The sequence below is a fragment of the Nasonia vitripennis genome, assembly GCF_009193385.2.
Source record: "Nasonia vitripennis strain AsymCx chromosome 5 unlocalized genomic scaffold, Nvit_psr_1.1 chr5_random0008, whole genome shotgun sequence".
Lineage (NCBI taxonomy): Eukaryota > Metazoa > Arthropoda > Insecta > Hymenoptera > Pteromalidae > Nasonia > Nasonia vitripennis.
Genome location: NW_022279659.1, coordinates 256971 through 278007, shown reverse-complemented (window position 1 = coordinate 278007; position 21037 = coordinate 256971). Strand labels below are relative to the sequence as shown.

The 21037-nt window shown below is 39.2% G+C and overlaps 1 protein-coding gene across 1 annotated transcript in view; it reads left to right on the top strand.

Annotated features, from left to right (window-relative positions):
- The window catches only part of white (protein), a gene marked incomplete at its 3' end in the record, with an annotated part of 414981 nt that overhangs the window by 160003 nt on the left and 233941 nt on the right, over positions 1-21037 (top strand). Inside the window, 2 exon segments of the mRNA NM_001191034.1 lie at positions 7354-7664; positions 13533-13731. Coding sequence (NP_001177963.1) covers positions 7354-7664; positions 13533-13731 — 510 coding nt within the window.

The following is a 21037-nucleotide window of genomic DNA, read 5'->3' as shown; positions in this document are numbered from 1 at the left end:
TTTATAACTCTTTATACGGAGCAAGTGCCTAAAAACAAAAAAAAAACACATACACACAAAACGTCGTTTTCTGTGAAATAATAAAGACCCGTGAAGAAAGATTTATACAGGCTTAGCCTTACCTTAGTAGCAGGTGTCACTGTTTACAGCTGCTACGTTTAACCTAACGCCCCAATCGAGCAGTTCAAGAATCTGCTAGATCGGCTCATACAAGACGCATTAGGGGAGAAAACATTACTGATTGCAGGTGACTTTAATGCGTGGGCTGTGGAGTAGGGCAGCATAAGGACTAACCACAGAGGCTGGGTACTTCGAATAGAAGCATTCACTTTCCTGAATTTGGTCCTAGTTAACCAAGGATGCACCCGCACCTTGAGAAGAGAAGACGCAGGGTCTATCGTAGACCTGACGTTTGTTAGCAGCAACCTTATTGGCTTAGTTAATTCATAGGCAGTAAGTGAGCACTACACACATAGTGATCACCATGCCATTATAATGGAGGTAGAAATATCAAAACAGGAACCCAGCAAGAGTACAACGACCAATAGAGTTAGTTGGAAAACGAAGGATTATTATAAGGGGTTCAGCCTGGGTTAAATCCTGTAAAAAAACAACAAAATATTCGTCAGTTATACATTTTTTTTCTTTTCATGTAAATTGAAAAACAAAAAAATACCTACTGTAAATATTTACACTATACACTATTTCTACCGAAAAATGTCATATATATATACCATACAAAATCACTGACTAAAATTTATGACATTTTACTATATAAATAAGTCTTTTTAGTCACGTGCCACGGCTTCGTGAAAGATCAGAACCGTCTTCTTAACTCTATCCGGGCTTAAAATTTACCTTAAACATGCCCCCTCAGACCTAATAAGACATTTCTAAAATAAATTAATTAAATGTTGTTAGCAACAAGTACAGTGTGAAAAATATTAATTAAATTTATTAGCTACGTATACAACTTATGGATAATAATATTTAATTAATATTTTTTAGAAATGTCATTTATTAGGTCTGAGGAAGCATGTTTAAGGTACACTTTAAGCCCAGACTGGACCCCTTAAGGAATTACAAAACGAGGTCGAACAAGACCCTTGGCAAAATTCCCGGAACTATTACACCTAGTAGTGACCACATTGTTCCCTAGGCAACTAGAAGAGCCAAGTGTCGTCGATCACAATTGAGGAATTGTTAGCCGCCTGCAGAAGGGTAGGAAACAATAAGGCTCCAGGGCCGGATGGCATTCCAAATATTGCATTAAAGCATGCCATTCATGCTCATCCAGAGGTCTTCGTAGACTTGTACAATGTATATCTAGAAAAGGAAACATTCTCCACAAATTAGAAGGAACAGCGAGTCATGCTTCTGCCAAAACGAAAGAAGATACCATATGAGTCCTTATTATACAGACCGCTCTGCATACTGGATACCCCGGGCAAGATCCTGGAACGCATTATCTGCGTCAGAATAGATAATTTTATCGATGGAAAAGGTGGATTAGCGCAACACCAATATGGCTTTAGGAAGAATCGTTCAACCCTAGACGCAGTTAGTCTATTGATTGACACTGCACAAACAGCGATAGAGGGAAAAAGATAAAAGGGAGGGAAAAAAGTACTGCGCCATAGTTACGTTGGATGTCAAAAATGCATTCAATTCGGCCAGATAGGACTCATAGCCATTGAAACCACATTGATTATGCTATACGGAGAAATGCGGGTGAAATCGTATGCACGAAAGTTGACTACGGTGTACAAGCAAAGTGCACTTAGAGTGGTGTCCGCTTACCGTACGATATCGGAGGATGCTTTTTGCATTGTAGCAGGCATGTCGTCTATTGACCTTTTAGCGTTGATAAAAAAGGAAGTATTCAAAGCTAGGAGACGAATAAATGACAAAGGTCAAAAGAAGATTTGGGATGCCGTAAGAAAGAAGACGATGGCTGAATGGCAAACAAGATGGGACGTTAGTGGCAAGGGGATGGACTTATTGCCTTATACCAAGGATAGAAGACTGGATTAGAAGAAGGCATGGGAAAGTTAATACTACCTTACGCAGTTTTTGACCAGGCACGAATGCTTCCGGGCGTACTTGCTCCGGTTCAAACTAGACGACTGTCACTAGACGTGCTCAGCAGATCATGTTGAGCACCTCTTTTGCGAGTGCTCGCGATATCACCAAGAGCAAGAAGAACTTGAGAGTTATCTTTAGATCAGAGTAACTCTCGAGTCGATTATGACGGCCATGCTGACTTCAGTGGAAGGATGGTACGCAGTCAGCTACTATGCAGCATACATTCTCAAGAAAGTCAGAAAAGACGAAGAAGACAGAAGAAGACGATGAGGCTGTGTATGTACGTGTGTGTATGTAACGCAGAAGTCTGAGTTTTAGTCTGTTTGGCAGAGGTTAGCTGCAGCGGCCGGGACGTGCCGGTGAAGCACTCTGTCGAAGCCCATTATGCTGTGCCTCATATTTTATGAGAAATTACTTAATAAACCCTTGTTTATAGCTTTGGCAACTCCAATCTCTAACCCAAACATGGGAACCCCCCAAACACTCTATCTTGTTCCTGCAAAAGCTGGGAATTCACACAGCAGGTGGAAGATGGTCTCCGTTCCGCGCTCGCACCACCTGCAGCTTCCGGAGTCCCTTAGTCTCAAGTTTAACAGGTGCTATTCTACCCTTTAATGTATTGTCAGCCAGCCAATAGCCAGCCTCAGCCTATTTCTGCTTAGGCCCCTGATGCTCCGCAGCCACTCCTCAGCTAGGCTGACTATCAGAGCCCTAGCCTGTCTTAGCCCATCGGCATAGGTCCATTCGTCCCTCAGTTGCGAGTTGAGCCAGTCTTTAATTGCTCTGTTTACCTCGCATGAGGGGACAGCGACTGCACATCTTCTTGCTCGAACGCCGTCCACGCCCCTACCCACTAGCCTGTCTGCCTTTTCGTTGCCCACCACGCCGGAGTGTCCTGGTACCCACACCAGTCTGTGTTGTGTTCCGCCAGTGATTCTAGCGCCTGTTTGCACCTTAGTACCTTTTTTGAGAAGATACTTATACTTCCCTTTCTGGAATTACGATCGAGAACGGCTTAGAGAAATAAATTCTTTCTGCGCTTAAATAAACGCTGTTTATGTTTGCGCCGCTCGCTCGCCGCTGTCCTCTCCCGCGCGCTACGAATTCGAATTTCCTCGACGCGATTCTTTTCCTCCGCGAGACGAGCCAAGATTTTCTTCTTGCCAAATCAACTTTATTTTATCCCGCACCGGCCTACTCCTATTATCTCGCTCGTTGTCTGAAACGTTCAGGCACTAGTTTATAACAGGGCAACTGGACTTGTGCACGGTGGCCGCAGAGTTGCCGCTGTGTCATTAAGCGGTTTATCACTATACTGTCTAATGCGCCACGGCTCTTCCTCGATGATGCTGAAGTCGTCAACGGACGTTACCCGTCGGTACAATGACGACTCCGTACGATGCAGCCGGGTTGCGCGGGAATACAAAATGCACGGCAAGTGAAGCTCACCGCGCTTCCTCCGCGTCCAGGGTTTCTCGACTGTCAACGGCGACGACGATGCCGCATCTATATCCTAGTTTAACCCTGTCAAGTCCGCGAACAGGAGACAGGAAGGACGGGGTTCGTAACAGCAAAAAGCGCAACTTGTAAATAGAATAGTTGCATATATTGATCACTTCAATTGGTTATAATAGTCGCGCGCTTCGTGCGAGAGGACGGTGTTCGATAGACAAGTCGAGGATTCGGTGGCACGAATCTTTCCTTCGGCGTCTTTATAGTCGCGTGAAGAAATTCGTGAGATATACGGAGATGCATAGCACGCGTCGAGCATGATCCGGTAACCAAGGTCAAACGACTAAATCCGGTCGTGAAGGCGTCCGTCCTAGATAAGCTGCTCCACTCCTCGAAAGGCTCCTATGTAGCTGCTTCTAGACGTCAAACTCAGATCGAAGGTGCTAGTGTGCATCATACGCAGTATCTCACGCGCGCCTCCGCACACGGCTTGGCAACACCACGCTTGCATGCCAAGCTAACATCGCGCGACTAAACAAGCGCGCGCAATATAAATTCGCGACCGCTTGTTACAGAATAAAGTATTGAAAATACAATAATAAAATACACCATTACTTATCAAGTGGCGCGGTAGCGCCACGAAGGCGAATTTGAGAAATAGACAAAGCTTTGTCGCCCGCGACACTATTCACTTCTATATTAGTATCTGGAATTTTACTTGTAAGAAAAATCATACTCTCCATAATTGTTTCTAAGTTATTTTTATATATTATCACATTCGCGTGCTAATCAGTGATTTTTAACAGAAGTTGTCAAAAAAACGCTGTCATTTATATAATATGAACAATCTCGTATATTATTTGCTCCAATCATTATTTTTTTCTCCAGTGTGAAAGGACGGTGATGTTAGCCGCGTCGAGTGTGAAGTTAGCTGCGCATCAAAAATGATAGGGAATTGCTTTTTCACCTTTTTTACATATACTCACATTCCTCATATTATTGTGGGGTTACATACAAAAAAATAATACCGCTGCGTCCTATTAAATTAAATGTTTATATTATAGGTATAAAAATCATTCAAGGGCGGTGTCTAGGTGCACAAAGTTGCCGGTGACGAGGTTTAGATGTCGTGCTCCGTGGTTTCTCGTGTCTAGCTGTGAAAATCATTCGAAGAAGGTGTCTAGATGTACAGGGTGGCTGATGACGATGTCTAGGTGGTGCGCTTAGTGGTTTTTGGTGTCTAGGTATAAAAAACATTCAAGGGCGGTGTCCAGGTGTATAGGGTGGCAGATGACGAAGTCAAGGTGGCGCGCTCTGTGGTTTTTTGTGTCTAGGTGTAGAAATCATTCAAGGGCGGTGTTCAGGTGTACAGGGTGGCCGATGACGAGGTCTAGGTTGTTCGCTCCGTGGTTCTGTGTGTCTAGGTGTAAAAATCATTTGAGGAAGGTGTCTAAAGGTACAGGGCAGCCGATGGCGGCGTCTAGGTAGTTCGCCCCGTGATTTTTGGTGTCTAGGTGTGAAAATCATTTGAACGCGGTGTCCAAGTGTGCAAGGTGGCCGATGACATGGTCTAGGTGCGCTTCGTGGTTTTCGGTATCTAGCTAAATAAATCATACGAGGACGGCGTTTAGGGGTACATGGCGGCCGATGACAAGGTCTGGGTAGTTTGGACCGTGGTTTTTGGTGTCTAGGTGTAGAGATAGTTCGAGAGTGGTGTATGTTGGAACAATCAGTGATTTCAAGTGAGTGATAAAAATGATACAAAAAAGCTGTGGTCGAAAGATGCTAAAGAAGCTTACATTTTATTTTTACGACGTCAAAGATGAAATCCTCAATAAAATTTACTAAAAAGGATTAAAATCTTTAAAAAATTAACTCTTAAAAAAGTAAAAGCTTAGGCGAGTTTAATATATTCCGCAAATTTAATCGTAATGAAGCATGGAACAACTGTCAAGATAATTACTACGTAACTTGCCATGCCCGTTTCATTGTACTTATAGTGTTTGCATGGCGTTCTATTACATATAAGGAAAATTTTAGTTGTCCACCAATAAACAAAAAAAAAAAAAAAAAAAAAAAACGGGCATGGCAAGTTAAATATTAATTATGTTAAGAGTTGTTCCTTGCTTCATTTTTTTTTTACGTGGCATTTGGAACTCGAAAGTTCATCGCCTCATCTACGCAAGCCTTCCACGCTGCCCTATCTTGTGTCAACCCCACCCAAGATTCACCTCTCCGATCGACACCCACCCGTCCTACTTCTACTAGATCCGCTTTTACGTTGTCCTCCCATCTACGTCTATGTCTACCTAGAGGTCGCGTTACCATCGGCCTGCCCTTCATGACACGCGCTACCGTACGGTCGTCTCCCATTCTCGCTACGTGCACTGCCCATCCCAATCTGCGCGATTTTATTATTCTGTTAATATTTGGTGACGCATACAGATTGTGTAACTCATCATTGTGTAGTCTTCTCCATTCCCAGGTTTTCTCATCTTTCTTCGGCCTGTATATTTTTCGCAAGATTTTATTTTCAAATACCCTAAAACGGTTGTCCGCCTGCTTAGTGAGAGCCCACGTTTCGTACCCGTACAGAACCACCGGCAGTATTATTGTCCTGCATATTCTTATTTTAATGTTTTTAGACAACAGCCTCGACTTAAGTAAATTACTCACGGCGTAGAAGCAAACATTACTCGAATGGAGTCTCTTGTTTATTTCAACATTAATCTCGTTTCTATCATTTATGGTCGTACCCAGATACCTGAATTCGCTAACCTCTTCAAAAGTAAAATCCCCAACTCTGAGATCTCCCTCCCCTCTGCAGATGCCTAGTTTATCCACAATCATGTACTTTGTTTTTGATTCACTAACTTCTAACCCTGTATACTCTGTCGCTTTTATGAGGATTTCCGCGTTTTCTCTAACAACTGTCTTATGGTAAACATTTGATCGCTCGTCGATCTGTTGCGCCGAAATCCGCACTGATAATCTTCCACTATATCTTCCGCGAATGGAGTGAGTCTAGCTTGTATTACGTTTGACAGAACTTTGCATCACGTTGCTAAAAGTGAGATACCCCTATAGTTATTGCAGTCTGTCTTATCCCCCTTTTTAAAAATCGGTATAATGATAGATTCCTTCCAATTTTCGGGTATTGTTTCATTTTTCCAGATGGCACATACTAGTTTATAGATTTGAAAGTGAGCTCGACGCCCCCATATTTGAGTAACTCAGCTGGTATAGAGTAATTTCCCGCGGCTTTGTTGTTTTTTAGTTTTTTAATCGCGGCCCCTACTTCTTGGTAGCTCGGTTCCTCCACGTGCAGTTCAGCAGTGTGAATTTCGTCCCCTAATTCTTCGCTATTTTCGTGCACGTTTAATAATTAATCGAAATAATTTTTCCACAGTGACAGTAATTCGTTGTCATTTGTTACGAGGTCCCCGTTTTCGTCCTTCATCAATTACGCTCTACTCCTAAAACCCTTTCTGGCGTTAATCCCTCTGTACATTTCGCGTGGGTTATTTTCCTTTAATAAGTAAAAAATAACGCGTATTTTTTAAATGTTTTAACGTTATTGTGAGGGGGTCTGAGGGGGTCTGAGGACGAGCTGAGGGGGGGAGGGGTCGAATCTAACCTTGGCTTAAAATCACTATATAATATAAGTATATATTTATATATATACTTATATTATATAGTGATTTTATATATATATATATATATGGGACATTTCATGTCAACCCGTGGAAAATTTTTTTTTATTTTGACCAAACTTTGTTACCTAGTCCAGTATAAATATTTTTATATTTCTTACAGTTTCTGGAATAGCGTATCCAGGAGAGTTATTGGTAATAATGGGTTCGTCAGGAGCGGGAAAAACTACATTATTGAATGTTTTAACATTCCGATGCAGTTCTGATGTCGTGGTATCTGGAAATATTGCAATTAATGAACAACAAGTTAATTCTAATATGTTAGCTTCTCAAATGGCGTACGTGCAACAAGATGACTTGTTTATTGGAACTCTTACGGTGAACGAACACCTTTTGTTTCAAGCTCTAGTACGAATGGATAAAAATATTCCCTATAAGCAGAGAATTCGAAGAGTCAATGAAGTTATTTCAGAGGTAATCTTTTACAACCTGATTTTCACATATTTCAATATGATTTTCTATGTGAGTTTTATTATGGAACTTTGGAGAATGTAAACAAAATCAATTACTTTTCCTCTAGCAACCCTTCACTCAAGTCACTAAGATCATGCAGGACCATCGCAAGAGAATCAATTAATTTTTATTTTTATATCTGCATCATTATATTAGTTGACAAATTTGTTGCTTCTTTAATAAAAGCTTCTAAAAATAAATTTGCGATGCTAGATAAATCTCAATAATTGTTTTTAAAGCATTCGTAATTCCTAAATAATAATTTTAACCAGTATTTATAGTTGTTATTGCCATTGATTTCGGCGTATTTAATAAGGATCGAGGATTCTTTGGAAATGTTGTGGCTGTGTATTCATTTAATATTGATAATAAACATTTTAGCGCATTGTGCGCAATTTGAAATATCTTTGCTCACTTTGTAATAATAGCATTAATAAAACTTGCTTGTTTGGATTACTGTAGATCGTCGTCGATGAAAAATCGTCGTCGATGTAAGTAGCCGATTATTGCACGACGTGTATTAGGACTAGAGTGCAGCGAGGGTGATAAACCGCCGTGCACTAATAAGCTGCTTAGTTCACAAGTATCGTATACAATTTTATAGCACAGTTGCTTAGACGTGGGGATGGATACACCCTAAATTGTAAAAAAATGAAAAATTCAATTTTTTGTTTATATTTTCCCCAAATTGTTTAAAAAATGAATAAACTATTAAATATATTCAGGTATAACGTGAAAAATATAAAACCATGTTTATATATGCCATATTATCAGGTATGACATTTCTTCAAAGGCCAAAATTCAGAATTTTCATTTTCCAGCTACTGCAGACTTACTTAAGATTTGGGCTTTGAAGGGCACTTCAAATAATATTTTTAAAAATTTTCTGAAAATAATCAACAAAAAACGTTTAAACATTTTAAAAAGTAACAAATTTTATGTTAATATCCAGACACCTTTTTTTAATAATATTTTTATGTGCGCCGCACAGTGGTCAAAATCGTAGAACTTCCAATAAAAACAACCGATCTAGGTGAAATTTGTTTAACGGCATGTTAACTGATTATAAAATATATAAAAACTATAGAAGAAGCGTTAGACTGATATCCTAACCTCAAAATTAAGTCCATAGGTGCTCATTTTTCGGAAAAATACGGTTTTTGGTGCCGCAAAGTCATAATATATTTTTTTCTAATTCCTCAAACACTATATTTGGTGTATTTTTTACCGCTGAATCTGAATTCACAGCCAGATAACCAAAAACCTAACCTAAAAGACCAAAACCTATTTAATCCACGATAGAACCATTTGATTCACTCGCAGTGAAAGAACGTGAGATATAAACAACCAATCAAAGTTAAATTTTCCGAGCGTCAGGTTCACTGATTATGGAGTACAGAAAAACTATAGAGAAAGCATTAGACTGATATCCTAACCTCAAAATCGAGTCCAAAGGTGCTCATTTTTTGAAAAAATATAGTTTTTGGTGCTGCAAAGTCGAAATATATTCTTTTCTAATGCCTCAAACACTATATTTTGTGTATTTTTCATCGCTGAATCTGAATTTACCGCTAGAATCAACTAAAGTAATCAAGCTCAAATTTGGAGGATCTTTTTCTTTGATCAGTACTATATAATATAAAAATTGTGTTGATTCGATGTATACTGCAATAATTAATTATTACCAGAACAGTAGTAAAAGCCCTGGCAGAATCAAAATCTAAGTTATTTGTAAGTTCTGAGGTTGTCAATCTAAGAACTTGGTAGTTTTCTTTGTAAGTTTTTGTTACAAGATGTAACGCTTTTTATCCTAGTTCTTTGGCAGATTTTAGATTGAGTATTCTTAACTATTTACTCCTGAAGATAGTTAGTCAAATAATACGACACTGGTACACGTAGTTAATGGCGATATAAAATTAGAATTGGTAAATCATTACTAGCAGCTAGTCCTCAAGTTTTTCTTTAACGAAAGTTTATAGAATAATGATTTGCATGCGAAAAATTTTAACCGACCAGAGACTCGAACCCGAGCCCTACACAAGGATAGCCGCGTGCCTTAGCCAACTGAGCTACGCTGACGTTGTCATTTAACCAACTATCTTGGGCATTACTTTTTAGAAACAGTTCGATCTAAGAATTGTTAATGAACACGGATAAAAAGCGTTACATTTTTTAACAAGAAGTGACAAAAGAAACAACCATGTTTTTAGCTGTTTTACCATTTTAAATAGGCCAATTTCTACCAGGAAGATGAAATTTGTAAATTTTTTTGTCGCCAAAGAGATGCTCACCTTGTGATATTTATCTTATTTATTTAATAAATGTATCAACAAATATCAGGATAAAAAAAACTATATATATGGGACGTTCCACGTTAAACGTAACAAAGCTCTGCCCAAAATTCCTTTTGATCCAAAAATTTTTAAAAATATGGAAAATTTAGCATTTTTTATGTACTATCAATTAGTGAGGGCGTTTTTTAAAATTTTGTTCCCAGACGGAGCTACGCGTTCCCTAACCTTAAAAAATTACTACTTTACGAAATGATCAAGCTGTCAGAAATCACAGGGGCTCAGAAAAATTCTAAGCAACGACTATTTTCATGTATTTTGTGCTGCTGAACACGAAACCGGCCGTTTTTTACCGATACCTCAAGCGCTCGTCCCTAACCTCAAAAAATCATCCAAAATGTCTTTTTTACGCGGTTAAGAAATTTACATCTAGAGGAAAATCATTGACGAAGGCTATTTTTATGAATTTTGGTCCACTGAATCTGATCACAAAGTTAAATTTTATTTTTTTTACTTTTAATTCCGTGCACTTAAATAATGTAACTGATTACTGATAATATGGTTTATACTGTGCAATTTTTTTTATTGATTCCTATGATAATGGATTTGGTGCATTAGAGTATCTAAATACAGTAATTTTTTTGTCGGGAGAAACTAAAAACGCATGTCCTTCTGAAATTTTTGTAACAGACGGTGCTGCCGAGAATCTTTTCTTTAGTGATGTTGAAGTTTTTTCGCAATCTTTTTTGGAATAGTGAAAGAATGTTATTGTTTGGAACTTTTGTCTCGCCCAGTCATAAAGTTGTTTTGAATTTAAAATATGCAAACGTACGCCAACGTACGCGACCGTACGCGAATGTACGTGAACGTACGCAAACGTACGTAGATGTAGGTGAATTTATATTATTGAAAAATTATACGGTAAACAGTACATGTAATATAATATTCACTTATTATTACATCTAAACGATATAGTTGAAAACTGGTTGATAGTACATTTGATTTTAAAAATGAAAAAAGATTGTTACTAAAAAAAAGGTAATAATCGTATTGCGCAGAAAATTGTCTATAGACTTATGGTATATCAGCAATTACCATTACTTAATCAAAAACATTATATTTCAGACAATACAAGAAATATAAGTAACAATTTATATAATAATAACCGACAAAATAAGTATGAAAAAATTAGAAATTGTAATTTATTAGAACATGGCCCTACTAAAAAAAAACAGATGACAATCAACTGATTATTAGCTAATAATTAGCTGTTAATCTGCTGGTAATCGTGCCAAAACGTCAGCTGATTATCAGGTGATATCAGCTTAATATTTTTATTTAAGCTGATAGTTATATGCGTTTATATGAGATAAAATGCTGATCATAATCAGCTGATTATCAGGTGATAATCATCAACAAATTATTAACCTTCAGTATATTTTTTGGAAGTTGTTTTAAATAAAAAATTTATAAAGTTTACATAATAAGGGCCAATACCGTTTTTCCATCCAGATGGCAACACCAAAACACTGGCTGTGAGCTACAACATTTTTATTTTTTTTTTTTGTTTCCTTAACAAAGCAATGCTTACTAAATAAGTAAACTAACTTAAGATATACTTATTAAATAAATAAATGAATATTTTTTATAAAACATTTAATATGAATAAAATATCTTCCGCGGGTCATTAAAAATTCCCTTGTGTACTTCTATATAAAAAAAATCTATATAAAAATTAATATATAAAAAATCAGAAAATTAAAAAATATTACTTGTCTGTACAATTGTGTACAAACATGTATAATTGTGTACGTTCGCGTACATTCGCGTTCATTCGCGTACGTTCACATACGTTCGCGTACGTTCACATACGTTCGCGTACGTTCACGTATACGTTTGCGTACGTTCACGTACGATTGCGTACGCTTTCGTACGCTTATGTACAAGCAAGTATCTTTTAGAACCGTAAAATTTTACGTATAAAAATTTTTTTATCTCTGATAATGTATAAAGCTGTACATATTCGTGTAAATGAGTATATTCCAGCAATTTTTCGTACAGTCACGTATGTTGACGTACGTTGCCGTACGTTTGCGTACGTTTGCGCACAATTGCGTACGTTTGCGTACGATTACGTATAATGCTGTATTAAATGTCTAAATTCCATCCAAAACGTACGTGAATGTACGTCAACGTACACAAGTCTACAGTAATGTACCAAAATGTATCACAATCGTACGGTGACTTGCGTTATAATACTGTTGAAAATTTCCATACGGGATGTAATTCGTTATAGCTTGCTTATGATATTTTTTAATACATTAAAATGTCGAAGTTTTCTAATGCTTTTAACTCAAAGGAACTAGAACTCAAAGATGACATTGCAAAATTTTTAGTGCTTTTTTAATTCAACTCTTTATATAAGAAAATGATAATTATCTTAAAGTAATGAATTAGGAAAATAATAAGAATATTAAGATTATAATACAATATAATGACATAAGAATAAAATATAATATTAAAATCATAACATTAAAAAATTTTATTTATTTAAAACTCTGTGTATGTTTCAAATTCGAATGCAGGCTGCCGCGTAGGATGCGGGTCAAAGTAGCATATTTTCCCTGCAAATGGAATGCAACGACCAAGAAATTTTTTTTTTAATTTTGAAAAATTTTGAAATTGTTTTTTAATTTTTTAAAGGTTTGACCCCACTTTTTAGGCTTAAGTAGTAGCCTTCCGGCCAAAAGTGGAATAAAATACTATATGCAAAAAGGAACGAAAGCAGATTTTTCCTCGGCTGACTACTACCCTCGTGAGAATATTTTTCCCTTACGTGATTCCTGCCAGAGCGAAACGAAACATCCTCGCGAATAAATTTTGAATATTTTGAAAATTTTGAAAATTTAAAAAAGTTTGAAAATTTCATAAATTTTTAGAACTTCCGAAACTCAAAATTTTTGAAATTTTCAATATACTATTGTTTTACTTTTCAAAAGAAACAAGAAAAAAGTTCAAAAGAATTATGGTGCATCTACTTTTCAAAAGAAACAAGAAGAAAGTTCAAAAGAAATAATACATTACACATATTTTTCCGATAATTTTGCGTAGACTTCTCCACGTTTAAGTAAATATGTATCATAATTCAAGAGTAAGAGTCAACTCTGGTGAAAATTATAAATAAAAACAACCATCTTCTATCATGCGATGTTTAGTCCACTTTAAGCCTTTTTCAAGCCATTCATTAATATGATTAAAATTAGAAATTCACATATTTAATATTGTAGTCAATAGTTAGACGTGACTATAACATTAAAAATGTGAATTTCTAATTTTAATTTTATTAATTAATCGCTTGAGAAGGTCCATAACTATGGACTAATCGTCGCAAGCTAGAAGATGGTTGTTTTTGTTTATTATTTTCATCAGGGTGAACTATTACTTTTGAAGTATTATACATATTCACGCACATATTTTTTTATGAATAAATAAACAATTGATTATAAATAAAGTATTGTAAGAGAATATATATTTCTAGCTTGCATTAACAAAATGTCGTAATACTATTATTGGTATACCTGGAAAGATCAAAGGCATATCTGGAGGAGAAATGAAGCGCTTATCTTTTGCATCAGAAGTGTTAACAGATCCACCACTAATGCTTTGCGACGAACCAACATCTGGTCTTGATTCTTATATGGCACATCAAGTTATTTCTGTATTGAAAAATTTGACAGGTAAGTTTTTATTGCAATAATATTTAATTGCATTGCAATAAGCTATAACGCCAAAAACACTACAAACCCTACTTAGATTATTTTAAAAACACTTTTAAAAAATATTAGCTTTTTATATATAGACATTTTTATGTAGACATCAACTGTCTGTTACAATGTCGCTACCCTAAGCGGGTCTTGGGCGTTGTCGTCCAGATCAGATGGGCGAGTGTCTATCACCACTACACAGCGCGTCCTCAGGTGGCGGATAGAGGAACAGCCCCTGAGAAAGAGGTTAGCTGCAAATAAATTGAATAAGCAGCCGCGGACGTGTGATGAGCCCACACTGTCGAACGCATTCATCTAGAAACACTACGCAAGCACCACAACAACAAAAACACTTCACATTATCTCTTATCTCTCAATCTATCTCTTTCATCACACATTACAAAAATGGGCAAAAATCCTGCTGCCGAGGAGGATGCGGGAGCGATGACAACTGCCCCGAAAGGGGATGTGTAGAATGATTCGTCACCTGGTCTTACGCGGTAACGATGCCAGCGAAGGCGCGCTGCCTTGCAGGGGGGCGATAGGATGCGAGAATGACACCGTAGTGTGTCTGACGACGAATTGACACTGTCCTCGTCAAAGTCGGAAAGCTCTCATACTTAGTTCTAGAGAGATATGGGGGTTATCACCTCTAGAACGGTGGACTCACCTGCGATCGGAACAGGATCCGAAGCGCGCGGGTTTAACATACTATCATGGCTCAAACAAATCATAACCAAACCAAAAGAGACTTAAGGGTCGGACCTTGGAATGTTCGCAGTCTATAGAGAGCAGGCGCGTTTAAAGAACTCATAAAGGAAGCTGATAGGTACAATCTAACTTTGGTAGCAATACAGGAATCGCGGTGGCCAGATGGAGGAGTACCAGCATCGGGTAACTTCACGTACCTGTATGGGGCCGGGAGCGAAGGATCCCTAGGCACCGGATTTCTCATAAGCAAAAGCATACATTCGGTTAAAAGTTTCAAATCAGTCAATGATATGCTCTCGTACATCATCATCGAAGGTGAATGGTATAGATATGTATTTATTAATGCACACTGTCCTACGGAGGACAAAGAAGAAGACGATAAGGATCTCTATTACGAAACTTTAGAGCAGGTAATCGATCAGATCGCGTCTTACGACACAAGAATAGTATTAGGCGATTTCAATGCTAAAATAGGTAGGGAGGAAATGTTTAGGCCTACTATAGGGAAGGAAAGCCTGCACGAAGCCAGCAACGATAACGGTATTAGGGTCATAAATTTTGCGGCAGCAAAAGATCTTATAATCAAAACTACGTATTTTAAGCACAAGGACATACCCAAAGCAACGTGGACATCGCCGGATAGGGCCACACACAACCAAATTGACCATTTTTTCATTGAAAAAAGACGTCATTCTAACGTTCTCGACGTAAGATCTCATAGAGGGGCAGATAGCGACCGGACCACTTCCTCGTAGTAGCCAAATTAAGAGCTAGATTAGTTTTTTTTTTTTTTTTTTTTACATGGCATTTGGAACTCGAAAGTTCATCGCCTCATCTACGCAAGCCTTCCACGCTGTCCTATTTTGTGTCAACCCCACCCAAGATGCACCTCTCCGATCGACACCCACCCGTCCTATTTCTACTAGATCCGCTTTTACGTTGTCCTCCCATCTACGTCTAGGTCTACCTAGAGGTCGCGTTACCACCGGTCTGCCCTTCATGACACGCGCTGCCGTACGGTCGTCTCCCGTTCTCGCTACGTGCCCTGTCCATCCCAATCTGCGCGATTTTATTATTCTGTTAATATTTGGTGACGCGTACAGATTGTGTAACTCATCATTGTGTAGTCTCCTCCATTCACCGGTTTCCTCATCTTTCTGCGGCCCGTATATTTTTCGCAAGACTTTATTTTCAAATACCCTAAAACGGTTGTCCGCCTGCTTAGTGAGAGCCCACGTTTCGCACCCGTACAGAACCACCGGCAGTATTATTGTCCTGTATATTCTTATTTTAACGTTTTTAGACAACAGCCTCGACTTAAGTAAATTACTCACGGCGTAGAAGCAAGCATTACCCGAATGGAGTCTCTTATTTATTTCGACATTAATCTCGTTTCTATCATTTATGGTCGTACCCAGATACCTGAATTCGTTAACCTTTTCAAAAGTAAAATTCCCAACTCTGAGATATTCCTCCCCTCTGCCGATGCCTAGCTTATCCACAATCATGTACTTTGTTTTTGATTCACTCACTTCTAACCCTATATACTACACCGCTTTTATGAGGATTTCCGCGTTTCTTGCTACCGTTTCCCTACAATCCCCCAGTATATCCAAATCATCTGTGTAGCCTAGTATCTGCGTTGTTCCATTAAGCGTTGCGCCCAGCTGGCTAACCTGCATTTTTCTAACGGCATACTCTAACGTTAAGTTGAACAGCACCGTAGAGAGCCCATCCCCTTGTTTTAAACCATCGCGTATCATGAAGGGTTCTGATACATTACCGCCTACTCGGACCTTTCCCGTGCTTCCGTTCAGACATATTTGAATCAAACTCACGAGTTTTTTTGGTACACCGAGAAGTACTAGAATTTGATACATTTTGCTTCGCTTAATAGAGTCGTACGCTTTTTTAAAATCTATAAATAGTTGGTGTATGGTTTCGCAAAATTCCCACTTTATCTCTAACAACTGTCTTATGGTAAACATTTGATCGCTCGTCGATCTGTTGCGCCGAAATCCGCACTGATAATCTCCTACTATATCTTTCGCGAATGGAGTGAGTCTAGCTTGTATTACGTTTCACAGAACTTTGTAGCACGTTGCTAAAAGTGAAATACCCCTATAGTTATTGCAGTCTGTCTTATCCCCCTTTTTAAAAATCGGTATAATGATAGATTCCTTCCAATTTTCGGGTATTGTTTCATTTTTCCAGATGGCACATACTAGTTTATAGATTTTGAAAGTGAGCTCGACGCCCCCATATTTGAGTAACTCAGCTGGTATAGAGTAATTTCCCGCGGCTTTGTTGTTTTTTAGTTTTTTAATCGCGGCCTCTACTTCTTGGTAGCTCGGTTCCCTCACGTGGGGTTCAGCAGTGTGAATTTCGTCCCCTAATTCTTCGCTATTTTCGTGCACGTTTAATAATTTATCGAAATAATTTTTCCACAGTGACAGTAATTCGTTGTCATTTGTTACGAGGTCTCCGTTTTCGTCCTTCATCAATTACGCTCTACTCCTAAAACCCTTTCTGGCGTTAATCCCTCTGTACATTTCGCGTGGGTTATTTTCCTTACTGTTAGTTTCTATTCTCCTAATAAGATTCTTTTGATACTCCCGCTTCTTATTTCTGTAGATCGCGCTCGTCTGTTTCCTTACGTTAGAATACTCTTTTACGGTCCTATCGCTTCTATTTTGTAAGCTATCTAATTTAGCCTTTTTGCGCCTTTCAAACCAGAGTTCGCACTCTTCGTCAAACCATGGTTTGCTCTTTGGCTTTTTCTTTTTACCCAGTACTTTGTTCGCGGCCTCTTTTACAGTTTTTTCGATGTCCCCCCATAAGCTATTCGGTTCGTCATTCCCCTCCGGCGATGTGTTTGCTTCTTCAAGTGCCTGAAACCTGTTATTAATTTCTATCTGGTACCTAATTCGCTCTGTTCTATCTCGGAGTTTCTCAATATCGAAGCTTTCTACCTTGTTTGCTCGCTTACTATTTTGATTCGCTACTAGTCTAGCTCTTAATTTGGCTACTACTAGGAAGTGGTCCGAGTCGCTATCTGCCCCTCTGTAAGCCCTTACGTCAAGAACATTAGTATGACGTCTTTTTTCAATGAGGAAATGATCAATTTGGTTCTGTGTGGCCCCGTCCGGCGATGTCCACGTTGCCTTGTGTATGTTCTTGTGCTTCAAACACGTAGTTCTGATTATAAGATCTTTTGCCGCCGCGAAATTTATGACCCTAATACCGTTATCATTGCTGGCTTCGGGCAGGCTTTCCTTACCTATAGTAGGCCTAAACATTTCCTCCCTACGTATTTTAGCATTGAAATCGCCTAATACTATTCTTGTGTCGTAAGACGCGAACTGGTCGATTACCTGCTCTAAAGTTTCGTAATAGAGATCCTTAGTTTCTTCTTCTTTGTCCTCCGTAGGACAGTGTACATTAATAAATACATATCTATACCATTCACCTTCGATAATGATGTACGAGAGCCTATCATTGACGGATTTGAAACTTTTAACCGAATGTATGATGCTTTTGCTTACGAGAAATTTGGTGCCTAGAGATCCCCCACTCCCGGCCCCATACAGGTACGTGAAGTTACCCGATGCTAGTACTCCGCCATCTGGCCACCGCGATTCCTGTATTGCTACCAAATCTAGATTGCACCTATCAGCTTCCTTTACGAGTTCTTTAAACGCACCTGCTCTGTATAGACTGCGAACATTCCAAGTTCCGACCCTTAAGTCCCTTTTGGTTCGGATTTGATTTTTTTGAGCCATGATAGTATGTTAATCCCGTACGCTTTGGATCCTGTTCCGATCGCAGTTGAGTCCACCGTTCTAGAGGTAATAACCCCCATACCTCTCTAGAACTAAGTATAAGAGCTTTCCGACTTTGACGAGGACAGTGTCAACTCGTCGTCAGACACACTACTGTTTCATTCTCGCATCCTAACGCCCCCCTTCAAAGCAGCGCGCCTTCGCTGGCATCGTGACCGCGTAAGACCAGGTGACGAATCATTCTACACATCCCCTTTCGGGGCAGTTGCCATCGCTCTCGCATCCTTCTCGGCAGCAGGATTTTTGCCCATTTTTGTAATGTGTGATGAAAGAGATTAAGAGATAAGAGATAATGTGAAGTGTTTTTTGTTATTGTGGTGCTTGCGTAGTGTTTCTAGATGAATGCGTTCGACAGTGTGGGCTCATCACACCCACGCCTGTTCCTATCGGCTGTCCGCGGCTGCTTATTCAATTTATTTGCAGCTAACCTCTTTCTCAGGGGCTGTTCCTCTATCCGCCACCTGAGGACGCGCTGTGTAGTGGTGATAGGCACCCGCCCATCTGATCTGGACGACAACGCCCAAGACCCGCTTAGGGTAGCGGCATTGTAACAGAGAGCTAGATTAGTAGCGAATCAAAATAGTAAGCGAACAAACAAGGTAGAAAGCTTCGATATTGAAAAACTACGAGATAGAACAGAGCGAATTAGGTACCAGATAGAAATTAATCAGGTTTCAGGCACTTGAAGAAGCAAACACATCGCCGGAGTGGAATGACGAACTGAATATCTTATGGGGGGGACATCGAAATAACTGTAAAAGAGGCCGCGAACAAAGTACTGGGTAAAAAGAAAAAGCCAAAGAGCAAACCATGGTTTGACGAAGAGTGCGAACTCTGGTTTGAAAGGCGCAAAAAGGCTAAATTAGATAGCTTACAAAATAGAAGCGTTAGAACCGTAGAAGAGTATTCTAACGTAAGGAAACAGAGGAGCGCGATCTACAGAAATAAGAAGCGGGAGTATCAAAAGAATCTTATTAGGAGAATAGAAACTAACAGTAAGGAAAATAACCCACGCGAAATGTACAGAGGGATTAACGCCAGAAAGGGTTTTAGGAGTAGAGCGTAATTGATGAAGGACGAAAACGGAGACCTCGTAACAAATGACAACGAATTACTGTCACTGTGGAAAAATTATTTCGATAAATTATTAAACGTGCACGAAAATAGCGAAGAATTAGGGGACGAAATTCACACTGCTGAACCCCACGTGAGGGAACCGAGCTACCAAGAAGTAGAGGCCGCGATTAAAAAACTAAAAAACAACAAAGCCGCGGGAAATTACTCTATACCAGCTGAGTTACTCAAATATGGGGGCGTCGAGCTCACTTTCAAAATCTATAAACTAGTATGTGCCATCTGGAAAAATGAAACAATACCCGAAAATTGGAAGGAATCTATCATTATACCGATTTTTAAAAAGGGGGATAAGACAGACTGCAATAACTATAGGGGTATTTCACTTTTAGCAACGTGCTACAAAGTTCTGTGAAACGTAATACAAGCTAGACTCACTCCATTCGCGAAAGATATAGTAGGAGATTATCAGTGCGGATTTCGGCGCAACAGATCGACGAGCGATCAAATGTTTACCATAAGACAGTTGTTAGAGAAAAAGTGGGAATTTTGCGAAACCATACACCAACTATTTATAGATTTTAAAAAAGCGTACGACTCTATTAAGCGAAGCAAAATGTATCAAATTCTAGTACTTCTCGGTGTACCAAAAAAACTCGTGAGTTTGATTCAAATATGTCTGGATGGAAGCACGGGAGAGGTCCGAGTAGGTGGTAATGTATCAGAACCCTTCACGGTACGCGATGGTTTAAAACAAGGGGATGGACTCTGTACGGTGCTGTTCAACTTAACGTTAGAGTATGTTGTTAGAAAAATGCAGGTTAGCCAGCTGAGCGCAATGCTTAATGGTACAACGCAGATACTAGGCTGCGCAGATGATTTGGATATACTTGGGGATTGTAGGAAAACTGTAGCAAGAAACGCGGAAATCCTCATAAAAGCGGTGTAGTATACAGAATTAGAAGTGAGTGAATTAAAAACAAAGTACATGATTGTGGATAAACTAGGCATCTGCAGAGGGGAGGGAGATCTCAGAGTTGGGAATTTTACTTTTGAAAAGGTTAGCGAATTCAGGTATCTGGGTACGTCCATAAATGATAGGAACGAGATGAATGTCGAAATACACAAGAGACTCCGTTCGGGTAATGCTTGCTTGTACGCTGTGAGTAATTTACTTACCTCGAGGCTGTTGTCTAAAAACGTTAAAATTAGAATATACAGGACAATAATACTGCCGGTGGTTCGGTGCGGGTGCGAAACGTGGGCTCTCACTAAGCAGGCAGACAATCGTTTTAGGGTATTTAAAAATAAAGTCTTGCGAGAAATATACTGGCCGAAGAAAGATGAGGAAACCGGGGAATGTAGGAGACTACACAATGATGAGTTACATAATCCGTACTCGTCACCAAATATTAACAGAATAATAAAATCACACAGATTGGGATAGGCTGGGCACGTAGCGAGAATGGGAGACGACGGTATGGCAGCGCGTGTCATGAAGGGCAGGCCGATGGGTTGTTGTTGGTTGTTTGCAGCGCCTCCAGGATATCCGCCTACCTCCCAGAGTTGAAAGCGTGTTAAGGCTGTCAGCTGCCTCCATAGACAAGGGGATCCAGGGGTCAGACACATGCCAGGATGAAGAAAAATGCTTA